The sequence below is a fragment of the Homarus americanus genome, unplaced genomic scaffold (assembly GCF_018991925.1).
Source record: "Homarus americanus isolate GMGI-L3 unplaced genomic scaffold, GMGI_Hamer_2.0 scaffold26351, whole genome shotgun sequence".
Classification (NCBI taxonomy): Eukaryota; Metazoa; Arthropoda; class Malacostraca; order Decapoda; family Nephropidae; genus Homarus; species Homarus americanus.
The window spans coordinates 3,905,570-3,918,777 of NW_024724368.1; the positions used below are offsets into that span (position 1 = coordinate 3,905,570).

The 13,208-nt window shown below is 40.0% G+C and overlaps 1 protein-coding gene across 2 annotated transcripts in view; it reads left to right on the forward strand.

Moving 5' to 3' along the window:
- The window catches only part of LOC121864174 (diuretic hormone class 2-like), a 90,184-nt gene that overhangs the window by 73,111 nt on the left and 3,865 nt on the right, over positions 1-13,208 (forward strand). For both annotated transcript variants that reach the window (XM_042363168.1, XM_042363169.1), the window contains exon 3: positions 13,065-13,163. In XM_042363168.1, the coding sequence (XP_042219102.1) occupies positions 13,065-13,163 (99 nt within the window). The remainder of the gene's footprint in view (positions 1-13,064; positions 13,164-13,208) is intronic.

The window sequence follows — 13,208 nt, forward strand, 5'->3', positions numbered from 1 at the left end:
CATGACACAGGTTCTCAAATCCTGGCGGGTTAAATTCTCAAGTGATAACGTCAATAACTATCAAAGACGCCGCTTTATATTACCACATAGATTTGACGGTTAAAATCGCCTCGAATTTGCATCAAGACTACACACACTAGGTACGTTCACTCATCCCTTGATCTAGGTGGGGAAAAAATTAACACACGAACCTTTGAGAATCAAGACCAAGACGCCGAGGAGACGCCAGCACGCGTTTCAAGTAGTCACTCATAGTATTAAGTTTAACGAAGCCTGTTAGGGTTTTTGAAAGAGTCAGGTTATCTTGGTTTATCCCGGCGCCTTCTTGCTGATGGGCGTTGGTTCAGCTTCCAGTGTGAGAGAGTGAGTTTATGCTTGTAAGAGGGAGTGTTTATTAATACGAGAGACTCGACGAGTTAATACGATGCGATGAACTGTGATACCGATAGGCGGTAGTGTTACTAATTTAGAAACTTAGAGATATTAAATGTTAATTCCCTGTACTGCTCTGACGACTATTACAACAACTACTACTAACTACTACTACTACTACTACTACAACAACTACTACTGACTATTACTACTACCACTACTGTCTGACAATATCACAGTTACATGGTTGATACACAGAAACTGACATTATCTCTGAGTAGTAGTCTAAACTTATACAACATACTGCACACACACACACATACACAACACGACGCTCTTCTTTTGTTTCACAGCGCGGCAACACTGGTGGGGGATGAAGATTCTTCACCCATCACAATATAAGCAGATTTTATTGACGTATCCAATTTTGGTTTGTTGCGGCGTAAAATTTGACCAATTGTTCGAAAAATTTTATTATGGGCCGAACTATGACGCAGTTTGGAAAAAAATTCAATCGGTTGTCAAAAAAGGATTCGGCTCCCTGTTATTCTATCAGGATTTGATAGTTTGTGTCAAGATTATATTATATCGTAAACGACTACAATACATTAAACAACAGCAACAGGTTTATATGTCCGTCTACATGTCTGTCTGGCTGTTTATCTGTCTGCCTGTCTGTGAACAAGTTTTTCTCAGAGATGCCATAATGGATCTCACTGAAACTTTCCTCCTCTCCGCCTCTCAGGAATAACACCAGATTGGCAGCCACTCTCGGAAAACTATAAAATGGTTGAATAATTTAACTTGGAAATGATACAGAAATTGTCCCTATTCACCATTATTAAGCTATCTAAAGGGCGGGGAGGCAGCTGTTCTTGTTTCTTGTTTTGTTGCCAAAGTTCTGGCCAAAGAGACAACCTAATTTTACTATTATTATTACTACTACTACTACTACTACTACTACTATTAATAATAATAATAATAATAATAATAATAATAATAATAATAATAATAATAATAATAATAATAAAAATAATAATAATAATAATATCACTCCATAAATCACTAACCATAAGAAGAAAAACACAGTTTACAAAATAACCTAAATCAAGCACAAACATTTCTTTATCTTCTGAGCCATTAGTGATCTTAACATGGATTTGAGAGCTGTAGCAAAAATCAATCACCCTGAGCCAGCTAACGATTACCCAGAGACGAGCAACAAAGAGAGAGAGAGAGAATCCACGCCAGAATTCGGTCGGTCATGATGGCGCCTCCTTTAGTGAGTCAGTCAGATGCGAGAGGGTAAATATAAATCCCAATTTGTTTCTGATGGCGGGTTACTAGTATGCTCATGTGGGTGAAATAAGTCTTTGTGAGTGTTTCTGTGTGAGTTTTGCAGAGTAGGGAGCATATGTGTAATTTATCCACGAGGGGAGGGGGGAAGTTTGTGTAATATAAAGCGTGTTTGTGTGATGTGTGTTCAACGATATGTTTACTTTATCATCATGGTCCCTGGATGCTTTCGTGTTGGGTTTTGTCATGGATGTTTCTATATGTGTTTCTAAAGGTCTGTCTCTGTTATCTCCACATAGAGTTCGTAAGTTTAGTCTTGTTGATACTGTAAAGTGATCGAATCCTTTGTTTCCTCACTGTAAAATCATTTATTTACAGTCTACTGTAGATGATCTTTTGTTTATGCTGCGTCGGGAAAAGTTGAGGAATAGGATTTGTAAGATGGGAATCAAGGCGTTTATAGTTTAGATCTTAAAACCTATAATGGAATCCTAATTTGATGTGTCTAATGCTTACCTGCACAACACACCTGTATAATACACCTGTACAATACACCTCCACATCCACACCTCCACAATCACACCTCCACATCCACACCTCCACATCCACACCACAACACACCTGCACCAAGAGCTTCACTAAGTATCCCCCTCAGGAGTAATTTACAGTTAAGTACGTCATCTATATGCAAACCCTCGAGTTTAATTCTACAAAGACGCTTGACTCAGTGATCTGTGAAGACGTCGGTCGGTGTGCTGTAGAGGACCTGATCTGCTTCTGTTTGTAATCATATTTCTGTTTAATTATTATTAATTTCATTAAATACTAGTTAACGATGGATATACGGTGAGTTTTCTATTCAATCGACTGTTTGGAAGAGTGTACAAGTTAACAAAAGTTACTCAAGACTGTTATTTGGGATGGAAATATTTGTTTGTTTGTTTTTTCGATGAATATAACTCGTTACCAAGACGTCGTTGTGAGGAAGCCTGACATATAGGGAGAACACGTCTTGGTTATGGTATTTTAAAGTACAGTCTTCACCGTTTATTGTGAAGCATCGCCCAGCAGTACTTGAGCCGCTGCCACTGTTTACCGACTATTTGTATGCAGTGGGTCGCCCAGAGACACACACTCACACGACAACACAACTTGGGTTTTTGCTCCGTTGACAATTACATGTAATATTTTCTCGGTTTTTTTCTTAACAAACAAAAATATTACTTTTGTTCCACTTATTTGTTTTAATTCTAGTTAACAGAATCATTTAATATACTGAGGTATCTTGTACACTTAGACCTGATCTGGTATCAGTGTCATGGCCTTTGTAACTAATTGAGGCCACTGTGACTGGGTGAGCCTCCCCACGATAATAATGATGGTGCCGTTTACTAAGACACGAGCCATCAAACACATCCTGCCATTATCTTATTTCTCACCATCATCACTATCACCACCGCAACCCTCCTGACGCGGCTGTCGTTAGCGAGGTGAAGGAGGGCCACAGGGGACATGTGACCTACTGAACCATCGCGTCTCGTCACGGTGTTCCTGCAGGCGAGCGACAGATGAGGTGTGTCAGGCGGGTCTCTCGGGTACATTATACCTCCCTCCTCGGCCCCGAAAACTCTGCACTAGTACATTACACCTTCACCAAGACTGCCTCTATCACCCAACCTCCCGCGGGGTGTTGTCAGCGACCTTTTCCACCCGAAGACGCAGCAGCGGCGATAGTCACTTTATCTTACCGTGGTGGAGGAAATGTTTGCTACCATGGTCGAATCTATGACGTTATTGTGTCGTTTCCATATGTTGTTGTTTTCATTCACACACAGATAAATTATATTACTGTCGTTCTAGTAATCATCTTTTCCTGTTATTCTTCACGCTATCTACCAATTCTTCCTATCTTCACCTATTTCTTTTACATCTTTCTCTGATTCTCTAACTCTTTCTCTCTCCTCGACCTCTGACTCTTCCATTGCACCTCGGGACAATATCTCTCCTCTTCCCTTTAAACAGCTACTGTATGTTCTTCTCTGGACCTCTCACTACACTGCTGTCCGGATCTAGAAGGTCAACACACACACACACACACACACACACACACATAAACCAGGCGGACGACACAACCACCATCTCTCATCCCCCTGTGTCCATGTTGTCATATATATTGGCCTCGTTCAGATTCCAGCGCCAATATACGTTCATCTTTTACCCCTAACAGGAAACAAGAAAACGTACTGTACTTAAGATTGGTTAGGTTAGGTTTAGTGGCGCCGCTCTCACTGTTCTACTTGGAAAATTAACCTTCGCTCCTTTGAGACTCCACCTTTATGCCGTAGCTCGTAAGTTAAACAAATAAATACGTTCACTGTATCTCTAGTTAAAGGAGAAACTGAACCTAAGTCTAATGGTTTTTGCCCTCCGATGTGGTCCCTGGTACTACCGCCAGCCTTTATGGAGACGAATATCGGAAAGAGGTGTGGCGGACCAACACAATATCGGCTGTTATCGGTTTCCTGTCGCCTGAAATCTTGAGAACCAACCGATATATAGTAAGATGAATGTAGAGAACTTTTGTGGTTGGTCTCTCTCTAACGATGACGCGAGTTGTTTTGTCGTACACACACACACACACACACACACACACACACACACACACACACACACACACACACACACACACACACACACACACACACACTGTGCTTACTGAGTTGAGTCGCCAGATCAGTGAGTCAGACAGGGATGCTGTGTATACCCTGTGGACACTAGCCACTCCTTCAGTAAATATTGACCTCTTGAGATGTTGTCTGTCTGTCTGTCCGTGTGTAAGTGTAGTGCAGGTGGGTGTAGGTGGGAGTAGATGATTGTAAGTGGGTGTAGGTATAGTGTAGGTGGGTATAAGTATAGTGTAGGTGGGTGTAGGTATAGTGTAGGTGGGTATAAGTGGGTGTAGGTATAGTGTAGGTGGGTATAAGTGGGTGTAGGTATAGTGTAGGTGTAGGTATAAGTGGGTGTAGGTATAGTGTAGGTGGGTGTAGGTATAGTGTAGGTGGGTGTAGGTGTCGCTGAGGAGTATATTGGTGAGGGCGTGAGTAGCGTCTCTGTTAATTACCGTGTCACCTGGCGGCCGACAGGGAGGACCCGCAAATTAGTCTCGGCCAGGTAGTCAGACAGTCCTCCCTCTCCCTTCCCTTCCACCTCCATCTTTCCTGCTTTCCTCCCTCCTCTCTCTTCCCTTTCTTCTTCCTTCCTCTTCCTTGCCACCTCTCTCTTCCTTTTCCTTTCTCCTTCCTTCCTCTTCCCTCCCTCCTCCTTCATCTCTCCTGCTTTCCTCCCTCTCCCTCCCTTCTCTCCAACACACATACCCCAGAGGAGGAAGAGGTACTGGGAAGGTGTTAGTCGGAGGGAGGGAGGAAGAAGAGAAAGACAAGGAGTGTTAGTGTTGTGTGAGAGAGAGAGAGAGAGAGAGAGAGAGAGAGAGAGAGAGAGGAGTTGCCAGGCCGAGGGAGAAAGGGGGGGGGGGGTAAGAGAACAGTGGCGGGATAGAGAAAAATAAGACCAAAATTGTCCGCCAAACTAGCAACAGTCATGGTCCAAATATTTACCATAATTAACATTCAACAGCTTACAAATACCCTGAAAAAATATATCACAAAAATTAAAGTAAAAAATTATGTATGAGTAAATAATGTACCGGGGTTTATACTTACTTGTGGGCACTGGTGAAGGTAACTCGTGGCTTTTCAGGATAGTGTTTACAGTCCTTGGTCGTGGATCCTGACTCAACATTGAAGGAGCCAACGACCCAATCAACCCATGTCATCACTTTTGGCATTTTCTCGTGTCACCATTCGTAATTGTTATCACTACCAGTTAAGATTTCTTTTATGTTTCACTGTTACCACCATTTCCACCTTTTTTATTTGCCTCAATTATTTGGTTCTGCCCTTTTTTTTCAAGTCTCTTTTGTGGGGGTGAGGGAAGGGGGGTTCTTAGTCTTTCAATTTTTCTTCAAGTCTTTCTATTTTTCTTCTTTTTTTTTTCTTCTTTTATTTTCTTTATCTTATATTTTTCTCAGTCTTTCTATTTTCTTAAAGTCTTTCAATTTTCTACGATTGTTCATTTACTGTACCTTCACAAGAACCACTTCACTTCTCAGTCGACCACCAACCTGCAATAAAGCTATAAGGCATCTGCGTCTACTACCAACACAGACGGTAAAGCGTAGTTAGTACTGTAAAAAAACAACAACACCTAAACCCTAGACACACACGTAGTTAACCATGAACCAGCCGTGGTTATGTCTCAGCACTTGACGTTGGCACCGTTATACGTTTCGGGCACTGGCAGGGCAGGTGTTAGTAAGATACACATGAGATAAATAAGAGAAAAATAATCCTCCCTTGACAAACCACGGCTCAAAAGGCTCCAACAACTCACAACAAAAGGTGAGATTGTGGACCTAAGCACCAATGTAACAGCACCTTAGAGAGTTTTCAAAGTAGTTATGAAATTTTGGGGAGGTACTGTACAAATCGAAATATGTTAAGACTTTAGAAATTAATGATTATGTGACCAGCTAACTAATGAGAATATTTGTCTCTTACCTTAAACATCTTCTTATGCTTCTCTCTTCTTTACTGTTTCTCTCTTGTTTATGTTTCTTTGACAACGCTTTCTATTTCACTGTTTCTTTCACAACACTTTCTATTTCACTGTTTCTTTCACAACACTTTCTATTTCACTGTTTCTTTCACAACACTTTCTATTTCACTGTTTCTTTGACAACACTCTATTTCAGTTTCTTTGACAACACTTTTTATTTCACTGTTTCTTTCACAACACTTTCTATTTCACTGTTTCTTTGACAACACTCTATTTCAGTTTCTTTGACAACACTTTTTATTTCACTGTTTCTTTCACAACACTTTTTATTTCACTGTTTCTTTCACAACACTTTCTATTTCACTGTTTCTTTCACAACACTTTCTATTTCACTGTTTCTTTCACAACACTTTCTATTTTACTGTTTCTCTGATGTAACTTTCTTAGACTGGTGGTAACTTTCTAAGACTGGTAATAACTTTCTTAGACTGGTAGTGAGTTTCTGTAGACTGACAGTGACTCCATAGCCCTGTAAAAGCATAACAACATGAGTCACAAGGCCCTCAGTATTATCAACTTAACTAAAAACAAAACAATAAAACGCAAACAAATTCTTACACTCACATCCCCCGCTAATGATCTGACCAATTTAGGAAATATTGTAATGTGTCGAGGAAATGATTAATACCTGAAAGTGATTTTTGTTATGGAAGTCAGTTTTTGTCAGCGGGGAAATTTATCGTCCCAGCCCCTCAGAACTCTTGATCATTCTCCGCACCAGCCATTCTGTGACTTCACTCAGGTTAGGTTAGGTTGGGTTTCCAGGTAAGAATTGGCGACAATTTCGGTTTCAGTTTCCTCAATATTTGTTGCTTTTCAGTGGAAAACTTCGTGACTCTCAACCCAGAAGTTGAAAAAACAAATTTTTTAGCGTTTCCACAAAAAACTATCTCCATTACATTATGCATCAAATATTGAGCAAAATGAGGCCGAAATTGTCCGCCAAACCAGCAACAGCCAAGGTCCAAATATTGACCAGCGAGGAAACTTTGGCGGAAATTGGGAAATAGTGATACGACCCCCTTCCATTATGATCTAAATAATGACCACAGCAGAAATTAAGAAACTGACGGAAAGCGAAATATTTACGAGAAAGAAAAAAGTAATCGAACTGTAAAAGAATAAGGTAGTAAAAGAGGGATAGAATAGACTAAAAAATGTGAAAGTCGCAACTAAAGAAAAGAAAAAATGAAGTTTAATAACAAGGAACATGAGAAACAAATTAAGTGACCCGTAAAAAAAGAGGTGGTCTATTTTTCTCATTTCTTTATTACAGTCAGTCCGCACATGCACATCAGCAGCCTAGTGTAAATATAGAAAGCATGACGGCCAATGTTTAAGTATTGTGAACAATGCCATAAACAATTAAGTGTAAATATACTTAGCTATAAAGTAATAAAAAATCACGTTTTTAAGAATTCTCTTTTGCGAAAAGCCGATTTCTAAGGGAAAAACTAAACCTTACGAGCAAAATTTATGTGAATACAATACAAAGTTTATTGAGTTTAAGTCGTCCGTTTGTCAGTATCTCTTGGCGGGAACACTGCTGAGGGAGCGAGGCTAGCTCGTGAGTGCAGCTCTTCAATATTCACAGAAACTAAAAAAAAAAATCCTCAGCCACCACATTCGAGCAGATGTGGTGAGTGTAATACTAAGAATATATTTTTCATACTCTTAGAAGTTATTGTCGTATAGCAACAAAAAATTATATATAGAAGAATGATGAAGCACTACGCACGTAAATACTGTACATTAAGAGTGAATAATGTTAATTAATCAAATGCACTAGTTTTCATATTGTATAATGACTTAACTGACAATAAAGAAGTATGTGAAATGTGGATAATAACAAAAATATCAGTTTTAAGAGAAAATCGGATTTGTGAACACGGCTTCCCCACAATTAGTTACTATGCACGAATACCCTTTCACAACTAAGGTCATCATAGTCATCAACAGCTGAACGAAGTATATTCAGCAAGTAAAACGTGTAATGACCAATGAAATGATGGAGCACAGCCACAAAAGCACAAAATGAACATAATTAGATGCAAGTATACTGAGCAGCCATCTTACAGCTAATTAACTGCATCACCATGGTCTATCTAATAAACATTAACCTTACAATAAACAGCAAGATAAAAATGTGAAATTAATTAATTTAGTGAGGAATAACTATAAATAACACAATTTAGTTATCTCACTAACTTAATTCATACAGACGGAAAAATATTAAGTGTCTTCGTAAATGCAAGAAATAAAAATTAACTCCAAAAAGAAGATTATGTAGCAGAAAAGGAAATTATTTTAATGAGCAGCGCATTCACACGCGAACGAAATAAATAAATGCGAGGATGAAATCTAAATAGCGTTCATACAAAGTAAAAAAAAAAAAAGCGTCGTAAAGGTGATATTTTACGTGTCTGTTTTGTATCATGTTCCCTCGAAGCGATCTACCATCCCATCTCGTTTCCACAGCTTTCCTTTTGACTTGGACGTTCCCCCTTGCAAATGAAGGCTGAATTATATTCATTAGCGCGGAAACGTCGACCTAAGACTACTATAAGAGGTGGCCACACTGATACAGCAAGAAATTATAAAGTGTTTGTGAACGGGAAAGCCGATTACTCTAGTCGCCTGGCCGCCATTCCCTTGGAAATTAAATGGCAAATATATATGTAAAGTCTAAATTGTCTGAATGGTATGTTATGTTCCATTCTCGCCAACTGTGTCAACTGACGAATCCTGGGGGGGAGGGAGGGACAGCACGGACGTGCTCCCTTCCCCCACACCCCTCCCCCATGATTACCCCCACCCACACCTCCCACCACTGAGTACCCTAATACCCCCCCCCCCCCTCCCCTACCCACACCCCAACCACTGAGTACCCCCTACAGCTGCACCCTCTCCTACGCTATTCCTTTGATGTGTTGTTTTGATGCCTCGCGCTTAGTACAACTGATTACTACTTCAAGGGACAAATTAACATGCACTCCATATATATTTTTCCACAAATAACGCTCAAACAAAATACAGGTTTTATTTGAGAAAATTTTTAACTTTAACTCGATAAAAAAAATCCTTCCAACGCCGATGTTCTGGCTTCAGATTCGTAATAAATGGTATGAGATCATTTTAATTCACGATAATGAAATGAACCTGCCCGTAACACCTCTCAAGCATCAAACAATCACCTGAAGAACAGACACCCAAGCTTATTTCACCTGTTGATTAAACCCACCAACGCTAACCTAACCTAACCGTCAAGTGATCCACTACCAAGCTCCTTTCTTGAACTAACTATAAATTAACATACAAAACAGTGTTATGTTTTTAACGGTTTGAGTTAAGGCGATTAGAACAATTTTTTTACATAACTTAAAGTGAAATATTTATCGTAAGTCTGAAAATCGTATTAATATTTCTTTCAATTCGCTGACACAAAACTCCCTGATCGTTCATTATCATGCAAAGTAAACAAATTAAGGCCAGCTGGCATCACCCCTGACCTGCCTTCAGCATACTGTACACAGACCTCACATAAAGTCAGTTGTTCCGAGCCTTGCATTTCCCTTCCCACCTCATATTTCCTCTTTATTATAACATTATCCTTTAATTCCAGATCGCTCTCTCTTCCTTTACAGCTCTTGTTAACCTTTGTGCATTTTCCCTTTTGTCTCTATTCTTGCTTATTCTTCTCATTTCTTTCCAAAAAGTAATTTCCTTTCGAATTCGTAAATTATTTTAATTTCCCATTTGCATCTATCAAGCGCCTTTCTTTCTCTTTTATTAAGGTTTCACGACGTCATCCTCTTAAGTACAAACTTAGAAGTAATTTCACAAAGTTTATCACAGGACTTCCAGGTTAGTTCCAAGGTACACCTACTAGGATCTGACCCGCGTTTAGTCATCTGCTGGAAACAGGACTCGAGCCCATAACCCGTGGTGATACGGTTGTTAACGCAGTGGCTGTTGCGGCAGGCAGGGAGGGAGGGAGCGAGTCAAGAGAACAGCTGATGAGTGGATGCTTATGAACCACAAGCAGCAGACTAACCGGGAAACTTAAATTTTTTGCAACCAAAAATCTTTGTTTGCGTTTAGTATTATTCAGCAAACGTAATGTTATTTACCCGAATAATGAAGAAGACAAATAGAAACTAACTGATAAAAGAAAAATTAACTAGTCTTGCTACTGTCCGGAGATATGAGAACATGGTGAGGTGTAGTAATCGCAGTTGTAACAGTTGGAGAGGCAGCTTGAAAACCACTTCCAGTACCTACTCTATACGGTCATCCCCCGCCCTCCTTACCTCCCACTTGCCACAGCAGCCAAGATACCTTCGTTAAATCATTCAGCCCCAGACGCTGACCTTCGATAGATTTAGTGACCGTCCTTACGTGTAGTGTTGCTGGGGGCGTAAGGGTAACCCAGCACCCATGCAGCCTGTGAGGATCCCTGGTGTTACTGAAGACTGTCTACTCAACACTTGACACGAAACAAAACCACAAGTCTGGGTTTACTTCTCTGCGTAGTTGACCACTAGCCTCTACACCACCAGCCGACCTTTTCTCTTGCTGGTATACAAAGATACAGAACATTGTTGTAACAATTGTGAACAATACAAGTAACGATGAAATATTACATATACCTCAAATGAATATCTTTGTTTTTATACGTTTGAAAAAAAAACTATCGACTGCAAGATACATTAATAGCTAAGTAAAATTACCACGTTAAACAAATATACCAATCACGAATCTGTTTACGCAAACCATATAAACATTCGTTAAATCTGAAAAAATCAATCAAAACTAAAAATATTGTTGACATCCACAAGAAACAAAAAAGTAAACTAAAATAAAGTAATCTTTCCTCAGTGTGCCAAATAACGGTGAATATTGGTCAAATGTTTGATTTTTCATCTTAGTTTCTGATAACTCGACAATTATAGAAACTAATAAGTGAAAGCGGGTCTGGGTAGACAAGTTGCGACGACGAGGTGGCCGGGAGACAACATGGCTCCCTAGCAAACATAAACAAGCTTGGGCAGCCGACAACAGTTTTCAATTTGTGTGAGTGAATTACTGGATAGATATCTAATTCTCGCCTAGCAAAGGATCGTCACTTACCTGTAAGATGTAGGCTGTCGGCGGTCCCTGACAGTCTCGTCTCCCCCCCCCCCCCTCTTCTACATCCGACACACATTCCCAGCCTTTCTTTATCTCTCTTTCACGTAGCTTCCCTTTATTTTTCTATCTACCCACTTCCTTTAGTCCTTCGTCTCTATACAAAACACAAAAAAAAATTATTTTGTCTCCAGCACTGCCTGAGGCAGCCCGAACAACCAACTTCCTAGTTTAACCAACTTCCTAGTTTGAGAAAAGTTCAAATAAAAAACAAACGCAGGTGCCTCCATCTCCCAGATTGGTAGTGTTTGGCTAATCAGAAACTACGTACACTTCCACCTCCGTGATTGGTAGTGCTTGGCTAATAAGAACTTATTAACACTACGTAAATGGTAGTTATTAGTTAATCACAATCTATGAAAACTTCTACCTTCCTCATAAAACAATCACCCATTTATGTTGAAACTTTACAGAATATGTTCTTTGGGTACCCCTCTTTCATAACTGTCAGGTGTTAGCGTAAAACACCTGATAATGTTGATGTTAACATTCTGGTACCATACGGGGGTATTCATACACGTCTTTGTTTGCTCTCCCACACACATACAAGTTTTCTGCCAAATACTAAGACCATTAAGCCCATAAGCATCACCATCTCGATCTTGGGCTCACCTTAGTAGACGTAAACAAAGGAAAAAAGCTAAAGTGGTCTTCCATTTCCTCCCTCAACCACCAATAACTTACTTAATCACGCCGCCGACCTCACCTCTGCAAGTTATGAGTCGTCTTCTTGTCAGTTTGCTGTTTCGCCGCTGACTTATTAAAACTCCTTAGACAGGAACACTTGCTTCCTGTAACCCCGGGGAGGGCAGCGAGTTACTCACGGTCACACACTTGTTGAAGGAGTGACCGCCAAGACTCGTGGAGGGCGGGAACGTCTCACGTCTCCCGCACAAGTTCAATGCTGTCCACTGCCCGTCACATGTAAACGTCATTTGTTTACCTCGAGCGAAGTAACATTTTATCTTAGTATAAACATTCATAAATACACCTTGTCTCACTTAAGCGACGTTTTAATTACATCACTGAAGATACCAAATATATTCCAAGCTTTTCCAGGTCGTTTTTCATTAAGTCTCACTTTTTAAAGATGCTGCTCCTTGCCTCTCCTCCACAAGACAGCCGATTGTTATACACAATCTTTGTTGCCTCGCCCCGCAGAACAAAACATTCGATTTCTAGATTGTTTTCCTCATAAAACTTGTTAAGATTCTTCCTTCTTGCCCTTGTTTCCTTTCCCCCATTCTTGTATAATATTGATGCATTATTAACATTATTGATAATTTTATTTATAGTGAAACCTCCATATAACGGACTTCTCTATATATAATCCACTAGTTGGAGGTTTCATATCTAACGGACCCTTAATATAACGGACTTCCTCTCCACATACTCTATTAAATAGAGGTTTTACAGTATTATCATCGCTAATATTACTATTATCATTATATATTATTATTAGTCACCGTTCATCTCATCACTACTTTCTACTATGTGATATATTGGGTGTAACTTGGTGTATTGTGTTGTTACAGAGAGGCGCGCGCGGTGGTGCAGATAGAGGACCCGGACTACGTGTTGGAGTTGCTGACGAGATTGGGGCACTCCATCATAAGGGCCAATGAGCTAGAAAAGTGAGTGCAGAGTATAAGCTTAGGTGTATTCCTGTTGCTTCGGCA